This window comes from Sus scrofa, chromosome 18, assembly GCF_054392235.1.
Source record: "Sus scrofa isolate SSC_HxYL_T2T_F1_AM1 chromosome 18, Sscrofa_HxYL_maternal_Yorkshire_Landrace_v2.0, whole genome shotgun sequence".
Lineage (NCBI taxonomy): Eukaryota > Metazoa > Chordata > Mammalia > Artiodactyla > Suidae > Sus > Sus scrofa.
In genome coordinates, this window is record NC_139400.1 from 54674522 (window position 1) to 54693864 (window position 19343).

Genomic DNA, 19343 nt, shown 5'->3' on the forward strand with positions numbered 1-19343 from the left:
AAGGAGTAAGACCAATTATTAATTATTCTTTAAATTTTATACATAAAATTTCGTTTTAAATAGTTTCAACAAATTTTCTGTGAGGTTGAGTTTATTTTTCCTAGTTTCCAACGTTAGGTAATATTTAGAAAAAAGCCCCAGCACCTAATATAAACCGGTAAATATTCATTTAATAAATGTATCTTTTGGATCATATTCATGAAGCATTTTCTATGAGCGTATAGCTATAGCATTAAGGGCTGTTGTCTTCTTTGGTTTCACATAGACCTATTGAAGACTCTCATGAGGCTATTGGAATTTCCATATCAAGAAGCAGAGTTAATAAAGGCAAATGTGAATTACCCTAATAGATATTCAGTTTTTGTTAGGTAGCTTTCAAAATGACTTGCCACTTTACAGAGGGGGTGGAGAGACTAACAGATGGCAAACCTGTGAGTTGCAACCTCTGCTTTTGCCCCCGGTGTTGTCACATGGGCTACTATATCAGTCTTTAAAGCCTCATACCCAAGGCTTAGCTCCCCTGGGAATTCTTTGGCCCCACTAATTGGAAGTTGGCCATCTTTGTTTCTATGCATAACGTGAGTTTTTTTTTTTTTTTTTTTTTTTTTTTAAGTATCATGATAGCCTTAGAGATCACCAGTACTGGTATATTCATTGGCTAATCCTTTCTGAAAAGAATAATAGTGGTAAGTGAGAAAATAAGCTCTGTGAAAGGACTAAAGAAACATAGGCAGTAGTCTTTTACTTACTGTAGTAGTTATTTTTTTGAAAGTTATTGCTGTTTGATGTGCCCATTGAATACCAAATTTTCTTTTTGCCAATTAAAAAAAACTGATAGAAAGATTTGAAATTCCACATTTTCTATGTAGATGAGAAAGTTATTAGAGTATGAAAAAATACTTGTTTTCTTTCACAGATATTCAGGATTCTAGCTGGAAATTAAATCTTTGAAATAACCTAAAACAATTCTAAGCTAGATCTAAAGGGAGTTACAAGTTGCTCTACAAAAAATATGTTGTGAACAATTGCCGCATTTGATATCCTTCTTGAACCTTGACCATTTGTTACTGAAAGTGCAAGAAAAATATCAGTGTGAATATAGTTCATGAAATCTTAGAATTGGGGTAAGGCGGGGGCTTAGCGATGATGTAATCTAATTTATCCATGTTTTAATTAATTTGGGTAATTAAAAGTACACTGAATCTAATGAAATCTGATCGGTGATTTTTCTAACATGGATTCATCACTGCTTTTTCTCTCCTCCTTTTCATAGGAAACCAGTTTCCTCCAATTGCAGCACAAGACCTTCCTTTTGTTTTAAAGTCTGGCTACCTTGAAAAACGCAGAAAAGGTAAATTGTGTGAGTCCAATGAAAAATCTAAAAATCTAAGGCAATAGGAAATCTGGACAATATTATCCAAACCATAAAGTATAGCTTTTATCTCTAAATAATTTTTAATAACAAAACATTTGGTCATGTGCTTTGTTGTCAACCTTGGTTATTTGTAAATGACTCAGGAGCTGTTTCCTGCCTCTTAGAGGAAAGCTGTGGGCCATGACTGTGTCTTAAGGATGGGATTTCTCACCATTATCCTACCCGGCTGAGCAGCAGGCAGTCCTGTACCTGACCTGGCGTACACCATGTTTGCTGTGGTTCAGATCAAGCTGGGCATATCGTCTGCCACTTTCCGTTATTCATTCAGTGTTTGTCTCCATTGGCTGTGATAAGTGGGAGGTGACCCTGTGGTCTCACTCTTTCAGCACCAGTGTATGATGGAAATGAAATATGGAGGCGGTGTTATGATATGGGAAGTGAAAAGCAGAAAGTCTCTTCATTACCATTCTGCCTGTCTCTCAGGTAGTTCCTTTGGGCCTTTCTATTTCTATTCCATTTGCTTTTCTTAGCTTTTTTAGCTGAAAGAGATAATAGAAATAATCCAGGTCAACTCCCCCTCCCTCCTTTTTATGACGGATGAGAAAATGAGACCCAGACGAATCAGTTATCTTAAGGCTTTGTAGTCAAATGCCTGTCAGGAAAGTCTGTTGGTCGTGGAGCTGATCCCATAAATATAGCGGCCCCATCTCTGTTTCAGCGTATTCCTTTTAGCTTTGTTTTATGTTTTGTTTTTTTGTCTGTCTTTTGGACAAGAAGACACAAATTAATTAATCGTAGAATTCCACAGGTAAAAGGAACCTTAGAAATAATATTTATTAACTTTTCCTTTTACGATAAGGAACTCACGTGATCTGTTATACGTAATGTGTATTAGCTAAACTGTTTGTCTTCCCCCTTTATTGCAGATCACAGCTTTCTGGGATTTGAATGGCAGAAACGGTGGTGTGCTCTCAGTAAAACAGTGTTCTATTACTATGGGAGTGATAAAGGTAGTATTGGTGTTCAATTATATCCACTTTTATTGCATGAGGGTCTCGGGGCGGGGTTTAGTCTACCTCTCTTTTTGTACAGAATATCCTGAAGGCAAACGGAGAAAGAATAACCAATAATTGTAATATTATAGCTTAAGACTAATTTATAGTTCTGTTACTTGACCAGTGCTCCACATTCCCGAAGCCCTGAAAGTTAGTACATTTGTGTTTTATTGAATTAGGAAAGAGAGTAAAATTATTACTGCTGTAGTTGTAGAATTCCTGGAAAATGTAAGACCATTAGGGTTGTGAGAGTTTTGAAGGGAAGAAAAGATGTTTTTTCTTTCAAATATTTTATTTATTTTTTTTTAATTTTTTAATTTTCCCACTGTACAGCAAGGGGGTCAGGTTATCCTTACATGTATACATTACAATTACATTTTTTCCCCCACTCTTTGTTTCAAATATTTTAAAGGAAAAATTTAGATGAAATGAAACACATGCAACACCTTTCTAGGTTTCTTGTCTGAATTTAAGTAATAGCAAAATAGAGGTTGCTGTTCTAAGCACTTTAGCTATATTAACGTGTTTAACTACAGCTCTGAGGTAGGTACTATTATCCGTCCCATTTATTTTACTGTCTAGAAAACTGAAGACAGAGGTTGAGTAACTTGTTCGAGGTCACAGAGCTGGTAAATGGCAACTTTAGGATTTGAACTTGGGCGTAATGGATAGAATCCATGCTCTTAACCACTGTTATCACCGTATTAATTTAGAAACAATAAGATAATTTCATTTGCCAATTAATAAACATTTTAGTCATAGTTCACATAATTTTAAGTTCATTATTTGAGCAAATAAAGCCATAAAATAATGAAATTTAAAAAATATAAGCTTTCTTAGTTTTGCTTTCGTCTAGGAAAAGCAGGTCAAAAAGTTGCGTATTCTAAAGTGAGGGTTATATAGACATAACTAACATTCATTTACAGAAAGGACACTTAAGGAGAAAAAAAGACGTAATATTATGTCCCATGTCTCTGAACATAAACTTTCCCATGAAATTGTTACTTATTAATATTGTTTGGAAGTTTATGTTTCATTTGACATTATTTTCCATTTTTAGGGTTTTCTTCCTCTTACTATAAAATTGGACAGATGTGATTATTGTATTTTAGATAAATTTGAAACACATGCATGATGCTTGTATCTGTAAGTTGGTCTTACCTTATGGCTAATGGCAGTATCAAATTGAGAATAATTCAGTGGCTGGCTTTCATTCTCTTTTCTAATTTACAGGATGTTCATGTGTAATCATGTCATCAATGAAGTATAAATGATGAACAACTGTCAGTAGGCAACTTTCTTTCTTCTGCTAAGTCTTAATTAATTAGGTGATTTTGTCTGAAAATTTAGAGTCCGAGTTCAATTATGATTATCATAGGTTATAAATATGTTATTATAGAAATATAATTTTCTACAGCATTATGAATTGAGATCAGGCCTTTTCTTTTCCTTGAAGACATGTCTTCTGTTTTGTAAGATCAGGGGAGAAAGGTTTCAAATCCTTTTGACTTTGGTTCAGTTAAGCTTCTCATTTCTAATTTCTTTAAAAAATCAGTGAATACTAGGAGTTCCCACTGGGTGCACTGGGTTAGGGATCTGCATTGTCTCTGCAGTGGTGCAGGTTTGAGCCTCAGGCCAGTGCGGTAGGTTGGGGACCCTCTATGGCTCAGATTCAATCCCTGGCCCAGGAACTTAAATATGCCACAGCTGCAGCAAAAAAAAAAAAAAATATATATATATATATATATATATATATCAGTACTAATGTCTGTTTTCTTCACTCCTAGTCCTTACTGGTATATACCAACTGTTAGGTCAGAGATTAGCAAGAGTTTTCCCAAAATCTAAGGAATGTTTATATTTCTTTCAAAGACTAATATTCTATAAATAAATTCTGGTTATTTGGAGGGTATTAAATTCCCATTTCTATTCTTATTTGATGAGACCTTGTATTAATAACATTCATCGTAATTTGTATTTTAAGTATTTTGTGATCAATTTAGCCACTCTGCCACCACAGCTTTTTAAAAATTGCTATTCTAGCATTCCCATTTTGTGTGGATTTTTGAAGATCTGGTTTATATTTCCTTAAATGCCTCCCTATCTGTCACTATGAAGCCTCCTGTGTGCATTGACATTTCAGATCTGTTTTTGGTGGTTTTTTTGGAATTCGCGGCCAGTTCTTCTTTTAGGGATGCTGGGAAAAAAAAATCTATCTTTAGGTGGTTTTTAATTGCTTGTTTGGCATGATCCTAATTTCCTTCCTTTGCATCTTTTTCTTTCCGCAAAAATGTATACGTCACATGAAATTTTTATTTTCTTTTGTGAAATCAGTTAATTTGTACAACATTGTTAACTGTGTGTGTGAGCCATTTACCTAAAGTTGGAAGGGCTCTTTAGATATATGAGAACTGTCATTCTCCAACCAAGTAGGATTTAGATAAATGGATTAGAGAGGCACAGAAGGAGTTGATACCACTTATTAGGTTAAACTGTACTTTGTTGCTGTTTGACAGATACCTAGTTCACGTTTTCTAACTCTTTGTGTGTGCCAAAAAAGCATTTTGACCCCTCAAGATAATAATGGCTTAGAAAGAGTGGTTCCAGCCTTTAGGGTAAAGAATGGACCTTCTTTCATACCCATAAATAGTATCTGTATTTATTATTCATGGCCATTGGGGGCCTTTAAGTGATATTTTAAATATATATATATATATATATATGTATATATATGTATAATATATATGTCAACACATAGAATATACTTTATCACTTTATAAAATCATATCCTTCCTTTCCTCTTTTTCCTCTTGATTGACATGAATCTCATTTATTAAATTTCTTAGGTCCCAGGTGCTCAGACTGCCATCAGGGTAGCCCTTCACTCATAATAAAAGAATTTATTCATTTTTTAAATTTCATAAACATTTTTGGATACTTGGTAGATCCTAGGCACTGGGGATCCAAAGATAATCCTGCCTTAGAGGTAAGGTATGCACAGTTGAAGTTGGTGAGTATCAATAAGAGATGAGAGGAAGTCATGGGATTGGTCGGGCTGGGCATGTAATTTCAATACAGTACAGTAAGTGATTTAAATAAAGTATCTTTGGATCACAAAAGCAGGATGGCTAATTACCTAGGGGAGTTAGGGAATATTTCCTAGTGGAGGGGACCCTTCATTGGGCCTTAAAACATGAGTAGGAGTTTGTGGGATGAAAAAGAGTAAAATGGGCCTTCCAGGCAGTGGAAGAAAGAGATTCTGAGTTCTGAGAGGTTTTGGATGAGATCAGAGTTGGACTCAAGGCAGAGCACACACCGTGAGTGAGGGAAGGGGATACAAAAGGCTGAAAAAGTGGCTTAGGATCAGATTGACAAGAGCCTGATGAGAGTAAGGGCCTTCCTAGGTTTTATCTTGAATATAGCTTTTAAACATAGGGCTCTATGACCAGAATTGGTTTACAATTACAAGAAGTAATTGTAATAATATTATGGCGGATGGATTGGAATGGATAGAGAGTCAACAGGATCGTTTAGGAGGAGGCTGAATTAGTCTCAGCAAGAGAGGTTATCACAGGGCTTCTGAGGAGCACGTTGAGGGGTTAAGTGCAGGCCCCTCTGGATCCAAAGCCCTGCTCTTCCCGCAGCTTGGTTATTATCAGCCCTTCCAATATGCCTGTAAATGATGGCCCATTTAGGAATCTGTTCCAGACTCATGTTTTGTTTGTTTTTTTGCACTTTTCTGTTTAACCTTCATATGATCTTGATAAAGCATTATGAACCTTATCTCCTTCCACTTTTACGGGGAGAATACTTAGTTTGTAGTACTTCTTTTCTTCCCACTTAAGGGATTTTTGCTGCCCCTAATCCTACTCCTTAATTAAAGAAAACCCTAGCGCCATCTAGTTTGTGGCAGCTGCCAGTAGCCTTGGTCCTACCAGGTTATTCTAAATGTATATCAAAAGTTATTTATTATGTCATATAGTTGTAACTTTTTCATCGTATCTTTTCAATGTATAATAAGTCATTAGAAAATGGACTTAATACAGATAATTTATTTTATTTTTTATTTTATTTTTTAAAATTTTACTGTTTTTATTTTCTTTCTTTGTATTCTTTTCCAGTTATTTTTTTATTATTTATTTATTTATTTTTTCTACTATACAGCATGGTGACCCAGTCACACATAACATGTATACATTCTTTTTTCTCACATTATCATGCTCCATCATAAGGGACTAGATATAGTTCCCAGTGCTACACAGCAGGATCTCATTTCCAATCCATTCCAAAGGCAGTAGTCTGCATCTATTAACCCCAAACTCCCAAACCATCCCACTCCCTCCCCCCCCTCCCCCTTGGCAACCACAAGTCTATTCTCCAAGTCCATGATTTTCTTTTCTGTGGAAAGGTTCATTTGTTCTGTATATTAGAGTCCAGATATAAGTGATATCATATAGTATTTGTCTCTCTTTCTGACTTACTTCACTCAGTATGAGAGTCTCTAGTTCCATCCATGTTGCTGCAAATGGCATTATTTTGTTCTTTTTTATGGCTGAGTAGTATTCCATTGTGTATATATACCACATCTTCCTAACCCAATCATCTATAATAATTAAAATAACAAAACTTTTAAGTTGGTGGGGAAATAAAATTTTTCTTTGAAATTGAAAAATCTGCTCTCTCACTTCTCCCACAATTTTACCATTGATAGGAAGACTAGGACTTATTTGTTCAGTTTGGATGATGATTATAAAATGTTTTGATATTGAAATATATTTTAATATTTAAAAAATATTGTTAAAATGGAAGTGTTTGAGTAATTAGAAGTTCTCCTGTTTATAACAACTTTTAGTAACAGCTGTAAAAGCTTACCTTTTTCCCTGGTTCATTTGAAAGAGGCAAATTCCTTGGTCAGGGCGTCAGCATTTTATAGTTATATTATGAGTATATATAAAATGTATAAATGAACTCTGATATTTTAAAAATTCATATTATGATTTCGTTAATTAAAGAAGGACAATATCTTTAGTAATAGTAGAAATGCTTTTTATATGCCAGAAATTAAATAAATTTGATATGCAAATACTGACTTTAAAGTCTGTCAAAATAAATGTTAAATAAAAGACCTTTATTACCCTATAGCAGTATAGAGAAGTTAAAATGTACTTTATCACTGTGAAGAAATATTCATGTACAAACTAAGATAAATTATTAAACTAAGTGATTAAAGGTCTGATGACAATGAACCATGTCAGTTTGCAATAAAAAGGACATAGTTTGATTTAGAACATATCAGAGTTCCTGTTGTGGCTCAGAGGAAATGAATCCGACTAGTATCCATGAGGATGCAGGTTCAGTCCCTGGGCTTGCTCAGTGGGTTAAGGATCCGGCATTGCTGTGAGCTGTGGTGTAGGTCGCAGATGCAGTTCAGATTCTGTGTTGCTGTGGCTGTAGTTTAGGCCAGCAGCTACAGCCCCTATTTGACCCCTAGCCTGGGAACCTCCATATACCACGGGCGCAGCCCTAAAAAGCCAAAAAAGAAAAAAAAAAAAACACATGATTTAAATTATATCTATACATTTTATATAGATTGAAGATATATCTGTATATATGTATAGAAACATCTGTATATAGATTGATATATATGTGTATATATGTATAGAAGGTCAATATATATACATCTGTGTATAGATTGAAGATGTATCTGATTATGTACAGGGGTCAATATATTTTAAATAAAACTATGCACTTCTATTAAGATGTAGATAGTAGATGTTACTGTATCTTTCTGTGTGTAATAGATATAGTAACATCTATACCAGTAGATACTCTTTGAACATCTATGTGCCAGGCGTTATTAACACGAAGTGGTATGATACATTGGCTCAGAGGAACCTGCACGAAGACTCATAGAACAGTATGATGTGCAGGAGCTGGCTTATTAGGCCAGCAGATGAGTGGGGGCTGGTGAGCCAGGATGGGGCCAGGTTGGTAAATTCCCTCGTCAGGAGTTTGGCCTTTCTTGTCTAAGGGACATTTAATGTTTCCAAGCATTGAAGGTAAGTAGATGGCATGACAGCCTTCAGCTGGATGTTGGGAAGATCGCATTGACAGCTGTCAGAAGAAGGTGAGACTGGAGGCAAGATGTGCTCTGAAGCTGAGAGTGGCTGAGAATCCAGAGTTGTTTACCACCTTACATGCGCGAAGGAGCCGTGGGTTCTCTTAGGTGTTTTCAGCCATTCTCATGTTGCATGGGTAGCAGCAGTGTCATTTATTCTCTCATTATCATAAGAGGCTCTATGAGGGTAGCATGTATAGGATATTAAGATATATCTGTGTCATGTTTATGTTAATCGCTGTATTATGTTACAGTAGTCTGACAGACCATTTCAGTTGTGGAGGAAAACAGCAGATAGAGCCAGGAAAGTAGAAACAGGGTTTTCCTTTTTTTTTTTTAAGACCACACCCAAGGCATATGTAAGTTCCCAGGCTAAGGGTCCAATTGGAGCTGCAGCTGCCAGCCTACGCCACAGTCACAGCAATGCCAGACCCAAGCGGCATCTGTGACCTACGCCACGGCTCATGGCAACACCAGATCCTTAACAGCACTGACCAGGGCCAGGGATCAAACCCATATCCTCATGGATACTAGTCAGGTTCATTTCTGCTGAGCCACAAAGAGAACTCTGAAACAAGGTTTTAAATTCCTGTTCTGCAAAAATGCCTGTAATTTATTTATTCTCCATTCACAGCTGTCTCACAGTACACTGTTTTTTTTAATCAAATTTATTCCTCTGGTTGAAAGTATGTGACTATATACCGAACCACTTGATTTTTATGCCAGAAGTATACTTTTATTTAATAATAAAAAAAAAAGGCTTTAGAAATACCTAAAATTTCCTGCCACAAGACCGTAAGAACCAAACTTTTAATTTTAACTAAAATTCTTCCCTTTGGATCCATACCTGTTTTATTATTTCAGAGCTCTTTGGGGCCCTTAAGTAATAAATACAAATGGGATACAGTATTTTCCTCTTAAAACAGTAATAATTTGATATTTCTGTTAACCCAAAGCACCAGAAGTGTATTTCTAGTCCCTGAATTCGCGTTGGCAGCTGTACTTCTGTGAGCTATATAAACACAGAAAATGTTCATGTGTCTCTAACTGAGGACCAAGAACAACTTACTCATCAGATGAATGAAGTTTAGTGGAAGGGTTTAGTATTAAGGGCCATGTTTCCCTCTTTCCTGCTAATAAGCATTAATACTTAATGGAAATATCACGAGTTATTCACTAAGAAGAAAAGGACTTGTGAAACATAGAAGCAGACAGATGATTCTAAGATAGGTGGTTCTTAAGACACACTTTGAGAAACACTCTTCTAGGAGACAGTGTGAAATTGTTGAAAAAGCCAGGTTTTGGAATCAGACTTATGTGAGGGTCCTGGCCTTTACCAATTTGGTTGTGCAGATGTGAACAAATTGGTTATTTTACGTTTTTTTTCCCTCATCCGTACTGGGGATATGATAAATACCCCCTCTTTCTTAGAATTTATATATATGAGACATGCTATATTAAATTTCTGACATATGGAAGGAGCTCAGCAAATGTGATTTGTCTTTTTGGCACGTAAAAACCCCCGAACACAGCTGTAAACGTGAAAGCCAATGAAGAAGTAGGAGGAAATAGCTAGCATTAACCTCATGCATTTTGTTTTGTAAGAGATCAGAGCCAACTGCTTTTTACCTTGAACCTACTGAATTAGAATTGTGTAAAATTAAGTTACTGATTTAATAGATTTCATTATCTAGTTTCTCCTGGCAGCCTTCAGTTCTGTAGACATTGAATTCAAACAGCATGATATAGGCAAGGTTAAAGAGTAGCTGAGGGATATTTAATAGAGGGACAGACTCCTTAAAAATCCTAAGGGCATCGATGCCCTTATAATGGACTATATTTGATAACATACTATAAAAACTAATACTCAAATTAATACTACTAGGTCATCAAGAAAATGCTAAATTATGTTCAACAGAGTTATTTGAAAAGTCAGGGCAGTGTATATTTCAAAACAATTTCCACTATAAAAACCAACATTTTAAACAGTATTGGCACTTAGAAGGAATAAACTTCTCCTATTTGGGAAGTTCACTTGGATAAAATATTTTATTAGTCCTTTACAGTTCTGGATATATGAACTTATGTGACCTTATTTCCCATTTGATTGGCATGTCAGTATTTTTAACAATCTGTCTCAAGTCAACAGGCATCTTTGAAACTATCCCAGAAAACACTGTGGAACTAACCTATATGTAAATTGCTATGGATTGCCATGTGATGCTAAGGTTTTCCCTTTTTTTCCTCTGCCTTGAAGAGATGCCAACTTGAAGGGAAAAGAGTGGAGTCTTAACATAGTCGTCTCTGCCCATTTTATGCTTTGAACTTCCTATCTCACATTGGATAATTGGAAATATGGCTACTTTATGGTTGTGGATTTGCGAAAGCTACTGAGAAAGTTAGGAATTTCTCTCCATTCTCTTCAGTCTTCTTTTACCAGACACCCACCCCCTACTTGAATAATTATATAATTATTTATCCTCGAATACTCAACAGCCAGCAGAATAGGTCTAGGTATTATTTTCTTATTATTTTTACTTGGTTAAACAGCACCTTTTGTTCTGCAGACTTAGATCTTTCTTTGGTGGAGTGAGGTTTTCTTCTGTTCTGTCTTTGATTATTGGCACTGTTTTACATGTTTTCCAGAATACCCATTTTGTCTGATTTCATATTCTTGTCAGTCTTCCATAGTCATCATATTCCTTTTGTCCATCTTCCCCCTTATTCTTTTTTCCCTACCTACTGAGGGAGTTTGACAAAGGTATGTCTGATCTGAGTTTTCACACTGTTCAAAATTTTCAACTTTTTATCACCTTAATACATTATTTGTTTTGCTGCTGCATTTTCTATTCCCTTGCACGGTATTTTCCTCTAATTTTACCAGCTCCATTCCAACTGCTTATTTGCCTCAGCCTTTTCCCTTTTTATCTTATATTACCTTGTTTCATCTTTCAAATTTTCGTGAATATTTTTTAACTTTATAAAAGGTGCAAAGCAACTGTTTAAAGTTTATTAATGTTCCTTGTAATTTGGTCTTGCTTTCTACATCTTGAATGCTATGTTACGTTTCTGTATTGCATGACATTTTTATGACGCCTGCCTTCATTTGTTGGCTTTCCCTCCTTTACTTATTCTTGGACAAAACTATACTAGGCATCCTTTGTAAATTGGTGCAACCACTGTGGAAAGCAGTATGGAGATTCCTCAGAAAACTCAAACTAGAACTACCATTTGATCCAGCAATCCCACTCCTGGGCATCTATCCAGAGAAAACCACGACTCGCAAAGACACATGTACTTCGATGTTTATTGCAGCACTATTTACAATAGCCAAGACATAGAAATAACCTAAATGTCCATCGACAGAGGGGTGGATCAAGAACATGTGGTACATATACACAATGGAATATTACTCAGCCATTAAAAAGAACGAAATACTGGCATTTTTAGCAACATGGATGGACCTAGAAATTATCATGCTGAGTGAAGTCAGCCATACAATGAGACACCAACATCATATGCTATCACTTACAGGTGGAATCTGAAAAAAAGGACAGACTGAACTTCTTTGCAGAACAGATGCTGACTCACAGACATTGAAAAACTTGTGATCTCCTGAGGAGACAGTTTGGGGGGTGGGGGGATGTGCTTGGGCTGTAGGATGGAAATCTTGTGAAATCAGATTGTTATGATCATTATACAACTGCAGATGTGATAAATTCATTTGAGTAATAAAAAAATTTTTTTTAAATATTATACTGCAAAAACTTCATAGTACTTTACTGTTATAAATGTAGGTTGCTTCATATTCAAACACTAAAAACATGCATCTTATTGCAAATAAAATTTTATTTTTATTTCCTTGAAAAAAAACTATGCTATACATCCTAGTCTATAATCTAGAATGCTTACCTCTAGATTGAGTTAGTGGCTTCTCTCTGGTTCATCTGACTAGGAGCTGCTCATGTCCTCCTCTTAGACTCTTAACAGAACATCTGATACATGACCCATAGCATATTTCTGGGAGTTTTTTTTTTTTTTTGGTCTTTTTGCTATTTCTTGGGCTGCTCCTGCGGCATATGGAGGTTCCCAGGCTAGGGGTCTAATGGGAGCTGCAGCTGCCGGCCTACACCAGAGCCACAGCAACTCGGGATCCGAGCCGCGTCTGCAACCTACACCACAACTCACAGCAACGCCGGGTCGTTAACCCACTGAGCAAGGGCAGGGATCGAACCCTCAACCTCATGGTTCCTAGTCGGATTCGTTAACCACTGCGCCACGATGGGAACTCCTGGGAGTTTTGTTTAAAGTGGATCTGCTGCCTAGTTGTCTTATTTCTAGATAATCTAGCACGAGAAGGTATCCTGCTCCCCACAGCTCTTCCAAACTTAGTCTTTGTAGTGCTGATTTTACAGCTCCAGATGTGAACTCCCACTCCTTATGTTTTCCCATCCCCATTCGTGTTATATTGCTAAGAATTCTGGATCCAGATTGGACGTAGAAATCTTGGGCTTTAGATTGGATGGACCAAGTGAATAGAGTGATTGAGCCTTTGTTACAATATGGAAGCCACTTTCCTCCATCTGGTCCTTGAAAAAGCCTGAGTTTTTTTAAGTTTAAGGAAGGCTCTCAGAATTGTCCTGTATGGGTTTAATATTTTGTTTCCAACTACTTCTACTTTTTTATAGTGAAAATTAAATCCTTTTGCAGTGTAGTGGATCATTGACTAATATTCCTGGAACATTTACGTTTCTGTGGGGTGTGTGGGAACCAGGGGCTGTTGTTTCAGTGGGAAGGTGGGAAAGGTCTGATACAGTGTTACTAGCTTTTGTCTGGCCATACCTATAATGCCCCTTTGCTTGTTTTAAGTGCTCAGAATAAATTTGTTGAATGAGTGAATGAATGATTTCGTTTTCCTTGAGAATTTTAGAAGAACCAACTGTGCTTAACCATTAATATTTTAGTACCTTTTCTCCAATATTGTTTTTCTAGTTAGGCATTTTGTAAAATATGTTTTGGGAATACCAGTTCCATAAAATATTCCATGTAAAAAGGGTTTCATGGACAAATAATTTTGGGAAATGCTAAAATCTTTCTTATAGAAATTAAATCAATGTATAAATATATTAGGGCCTCAAGAAGGCCTGGACTAACAAAACCTGTTTAACTTTGTTTAATTCAGCATTTCTCGAACTTACTTGATTGTAGAAACCTATTAATACCCTGTAAAACACACTTTGGGAAATGTGACCCTTATTTTTTATGGTTTCTCACTTCATAGAGTTTACTGCAGACTTTTTCCACAAAGCAACATTCAAAATTTTGAATTCGAATTGTTTTTCAGTTATCCAAAGAGGTGTGAATTATGGCTAACTATGATTAGAATGTCCAAATTTAAGTCAGGAATTACTAACTTAGATTTTTTTCCTTTGATATTTTGAACAAGATATGATCTTGATGACATTTTTAAAAATGTTTGTTACTTCTGGCATGAAATTGTATGTAAGAAAAGGAGTTACTGATGCACTAAGCTGAGAGAGCCCTGAACCTCATGATATAGAAGCATTTCTGTATTTCCCCTGAGCTCAGTAAGACAGAGCTTGTCCTTACTCATGATTTTAATATTGTGTGTTAATCTAGGAAATAAACCTATAGCAGTGCCTCTTTTCTGTCAAAATGATATAACTGGGTGAAGTAGGAATAAGATGACTAATTTTATTTTCAGTTTCAGAGTATTAAATCCTTTCTTGTATTCTTACTTTGCATTTAAAGTAATATCTGACTAAAACGGAACTCACCTTTTGACTCTTCATCATATGGGGTTCAGATGTGCTTTTTACTAGTTTAACTGTTCACTGATTAAGAACTACTTTTGTTTTGCTCTGGTAACAAATGTTTCTGTACTCACTTTACCATTCTTCTCCATCCAAATACTTTGTTTTCCCCTCACATTTTTTTTTATAATTAGTAGTTTTAATTTGATTTTTAAATTTAGATGTGTACCAATTTAGAAGGGGTTTTTTTTTTTTTAAAAAGTTGTGTTTTAGAGGCTTTTGGGGGGCTACAGGGTGGTGATGAAAGGAGATAGTAGTAAATAAAAGCCCAGCAAGTTTTCAACTAACTAGACAAGTTTTCCCACTGGCTTCCTAAATCTGAAAGAGCCATGGATTTGTAGTGGGTTTGTCTCGTAAGTTTTAAGTTCCAGTTCTTGGGTTTTCCCGATTTGAAATTTGTCATCTTTCCATATTTCCTTCTCAATAAGACCACTATCTGCAGACCCCCTTCTTCTGGTTCCCTAAGATATTCTTTTTAAACCCAGTGATTCCAAATGCTTCTGTAACTTTAGAATTAAAAGTGTTACCTGGGGAGTTCCAATTGTGGCTCAGTGGTAACGAATCCAATTAGTATCCAGGAGAATGCGGGTTTGATCCCTGGCCTCCCACAGTGGGTTAAGGATCTGGTGTTGCATGAGCTGTGGTGTAGATCGCAGACAAGGCTTGGATTTGGCGTTGCTGTGGCTTTAGCATAGGCCGGTGGCTACAGTTCCAATTGGACCCCTAGCCTGGAAACTTTCATATGCCTTGGTTGCGACCCTAAAAAGCAAAAAAAAAAAAAAAAAAAAAAAAAAAAGGATTTTTACCTAGGGAGCTCTCTTGTGTGGCACAGCACGTTAAAGATCTGGTGTTGTCACTGAAGTGGCTTGGGTTGCTACTGTGGTGCAAGTTTGATTCCTGGCCCAGGAATTTCCACATGCCACATGCATGGCCAAAAAAAAAAAAGGAGTGTACCTAGAAATGTTCCTTAAACATTATATTACAAAAGCAATATAACAAAAAAAATACTCTTTCCAAGAACTGACAAAAAACCAAATAAAAGATAATTGTCTGGGCATTTATGTTCACTATAGTGCATGAAATTCTAACTTTTGTTTTATCTTCAACAGACAAACAACAGAAAGGTGAATTTGCAATGGATGGCTACAGTGTCAGAATGAATAATACTCTTAGGAAGGACGGAAAGAAAGATTGCTGTTTTGAGATCTCTGCTCCAGATAAACGTATCTATCAGGTTAGAATTTTCATGTTGCCTTGAAATCGAGTTGATAAAAGATCCTGATTTCATTTTTAAAGACATTAACATTTTGTTAAAACAACTCTTCCTGACATGTTAATAATAATAAAAAATACTGGTTTTTATATATTACACATTCATATAAGAGGAAGTAGATTTTTTAAAATTTCAGATAAATTCAAGTGATATCTTCTCGAAAGAACAAGTGAATATGTAATTTATCTATTACTTCACATATTGCATTTTATATCTATTTTAATAGAACTGTGTGATTTCTCAAAAGGATTACATAGCAGAAAGAGTAAAGTTATCAAAAGAAAAATATCAGAGTGTTAATGTATATTGTATTGCTCAGAGTTGAGGGAGAAAATGAAGGTAAAGGCATGTATCAGCTCTGCAATTCCAGAGCTATCAGCTAGCATCAATATGGAATGTATGTTTAATAAGTTTTAAATATCTGAGATTGCAGTTGAAAGCCAGTTAATTAAGTTGTCAGGTAGTGTGTTGGAATCTGACAAGAACATTTTTAAGAAAACTGTACCCAGCAGTCTAAAGAAATTCATGGGTGTCTTCTAATTGTCAAGGGCAAATTTTGTTCATCAGTTCTGTCTTTGACATTGATGAAGAGAAGCAGCTTTTTTTCCTGCACAGCTGCCAGCTGCTGATCAGAGTTTCAAATCCATCATCCTCTGCTTCAATTACGTAAATTTGTCAAAATTAACTGTACATTATAAGAAGCATCCTTGCAAGAAAAGTAGTACTAGACATGAAAAGAATTCCTAATGGTCTTAAAGAAATGAAAAGAATGCACCATACCTTTCATTTCTGCTGTGGTGATCCGTGTTGCTATTGTTTGTTTTTTATTAGTTCACGGCAGCTTCTCCCAAAGATGCCGAAGAATGGGTACAGCAGCTGCAATTTGTATTACAAGGTAAGAGCAATCAATTGAACGAGTTATTGCAGTCTTTAAATACTGAATAACTGAATAATTTGGAGTTTCATATGCAAAAGCTTATTAACTTCTATGAACAAGGACCAAAGGAACATGACTGGTATTAATACAGCCCATTCACTTCAGACGAATACAAGCGTCTTTTCTTTTACCATTTGGCCACTTGGACACTGGCCTCACTTATGGAACAGGGTTTTTTTAATGTTTAGATTAAGGAGATGCCATACCACAATCCTGTGACTTTGTAGGGCTACATCAATTTGGGAAATAGAGTGTTGAAAAGCCTCTTGTGTGTTCCTGAAAGTTTTACTTCCCGAAGCATATTTTGTAGATATGGGGTCCGACGTTATTCCTGAGGAGGAGGATGAAAGAGGAGAATTATATGATGACGTTGATCATCCTCTGCCCGTCGGCAGCTCCCCGCCACGCGGCCAGCCAGCCGATGACGAAATTTATGAAGAGCTGCCAGGTACTTATTTTCCGGTGATTCATTTAAGGATTTTAGGTCTTTCTAACAAGTGTCCTATCCCATCAGACTGACAACTTGAGAAGAAAATGGTGAGCTCTTCAAAACAAGGACAAAGAAAAATTTCAAAACTTTACTTTGCAAAAGGGGTTCTGCTTGACGTATTTCAAGTGAGTGGATGTAGACTTATGGAAAGTGAATAGAAAGTTAAAATGAAGCAGATACAGTCCTTATCTCTTGGGACTTTTGGCTCATTAGCATTGTTTATGGTACATAATTTTTTAATTAAAAAATTGACTGGCCTTACAGTTTTTTCCACCAACTCACACATCATTTTTTATTTATACGTCTTGGAACTTCCATTAACCAGAAGTTCCATGCACACCCCATATGTCAACAACTTCTGCCTCATATATTCCTCCTTGCTACAGTGTATTACATTGTCTTGGAGGAATATTGTTGAGCTACAAACAAAGGCCTTTTGAGGCTTAAAGTTTTCTTACTTGACATATTGATGAATAAATTTTCTTATTCTACATTTTAAAACATGGTTTACTGTTTATATGCCCCAGTATCTGTCCTGTAAAATAAATTTAATTGTAAATTAGCTCTTGACTTGTAGTTTTGAGGGCCAACCTAAAGCAGAAAGATAGGCATCTGGAACTTAAAACACTTAGAATATGAAAACATTCAGGAATTTATTATACTACCATCACTCTAGGTTGAAGTGACACTTTTTCTGGCTATTAAAAATCAGGCATTAGAGACGAAAAGGAATTATAAGCAATATAGATGATATTTGACTAACATCTCATGTATAGATACTATTTTTCTCTGAATAGAACAATTTAATGACAGTATAAACCTTTAAAATTGACATTAAAATACGTAAAATGTTCAAAATTAATGTACATACGTGATTTTTCAGTGAAGTCAATAGAGCATAATAACTAGCACACTGCCTTGAGAGTTAAAAAGTTTAAATTCTGGCTGTACTATTTACTAGCTCAGTGACCTTAAAAGTTAATTTTTTCATCTGTAAAATAAGGATAATTTCATGGAGGGTGGTTGTAAGTGAAGTCATGCCTCTAAATCTCAAAGCACAGAGCTTGAATCACAGCAAAGCCCCAAGAAGTTGTGACATCGTCATTATTGTTTTCATCATTATATCTGGTCACCTCTTACAAGTGCTTTTATTGAATTAAAATCATAGTTCTCTGACCGAGTAAGAATGAATGATTGTAATGAAATTATAAATTCCAGATATTACAAAAATTACTCAAAACCTGCATCTACGTATTGTCTTTTGCTCCCGTAGAAGAGATGATGAGAGTAAGAGCATAACTGGGTGGGCATATGGTAGTCTGTTTATTTCTGTTACTTTAATAGAACTATGTGTTTATAGCACCTTCCTTTCTGATTTATCCAAAGGCAGTGGCATCTGTGGTGGTATCGGTTATTCCCAAGTAGCGAGGACTGTCCTCTGACTGGTTTTTCAGTCACACCCTATCATGAATAAAATCATTTTGGTCTTTAAAATGCTCAGAAGAGCTTGCGAGAATGTATACTGGTGAATATCACTGAATATCATTGAAACATGATGTTACTGTCGTATATACATCATTCCTATAAAACTCTGCAGTGAAGGGTTACATTACAGTTGTTGAATTGGCTGTTAATTAAGTTCTGTGTTTTCCTCCCAATAAAAAATTGGTCAGGAATAAAGAACACATATTTATAGCATTTTTAGAATAAAGATCCAAGGAATATCTCCTGTAGGTAGCTTGACATCTTGAAAAGGTGAAACATCTATTACTATCTCTCACTACGGATGTTCTTCTTCATCACTTTTTTTTTTTTAAAGCCTGGGGCCACATAATCGTTGGAAATAACTGGTTACTTTTGAAATAGTCCTACTTCTTACTCTGGTCCTGGAAGAAATCTAAGCTGCTCTGGGATTCCTTGCCCCTGCCTGGGATCCCAGTGGCTGTACGTAGTGATTGAGTTTGCTAGAACCTGCAGCTGTGCCCCTGGGAAGGAAGCTGGTGTAGGCAGCTGTGGAATGTCTACTTCTTTCTTCCCCAGTGTAACAGAGAGCCGCTTTAATGTCCGCACAGTTTGGGAGTTTGAGCCAGCCACTACAGAGGGGATTTTTCTTAGTGAAAGCCCTGAAGTCGGCTCTTAGAGTCAGAGGTTTTGTTTGATTAAATATCTAAAGCTGGAAAGGTAACTTTTTTTTCTTTCAAAAATGATCTCTTTTCCAGGAGAAGCGTTAAGCTAATTGCTTTCATTTCTGTGAAGTATGA

General features: G+C 35.9%; 1 protein-coding gene across 3 annotated transcripts in view; it reads left to right on the forward strand.

Moving 5' to 3' along the window:
* The window catches only part of SKAP2 (src kinase associated phosphoprotein 2), a 153036-nt gene that overhangs the window by 84283 nt on the left and 49410 nt on the right, over window positions 1-19343 (forward strand). For all 3 annotated transcript variants that reach the window (XM_021078832.2, XM_085005662.1, XM_021078833.2), the window contains exons 5-9: window positions 1274-1351; window positions 2302-2385; window positions 15492-15616; window positions 16487-16550; window positions 16903-17040. In XM_021078832.2, coding sequence (XP_020934491.2) covers window positions 1274-1351; window positions 2302-2385; window positions 15492-15616; window positions 16487-16550; window positions 16903-17040 — 489 coding nt within the window. The remainder of the gene's footprint in view (window positions 1-1273; window positions 1352-2301; window positions 2386-15491; window positions 15617-16486; window positions 16551-16902; window positions 17041-19343) is intronic.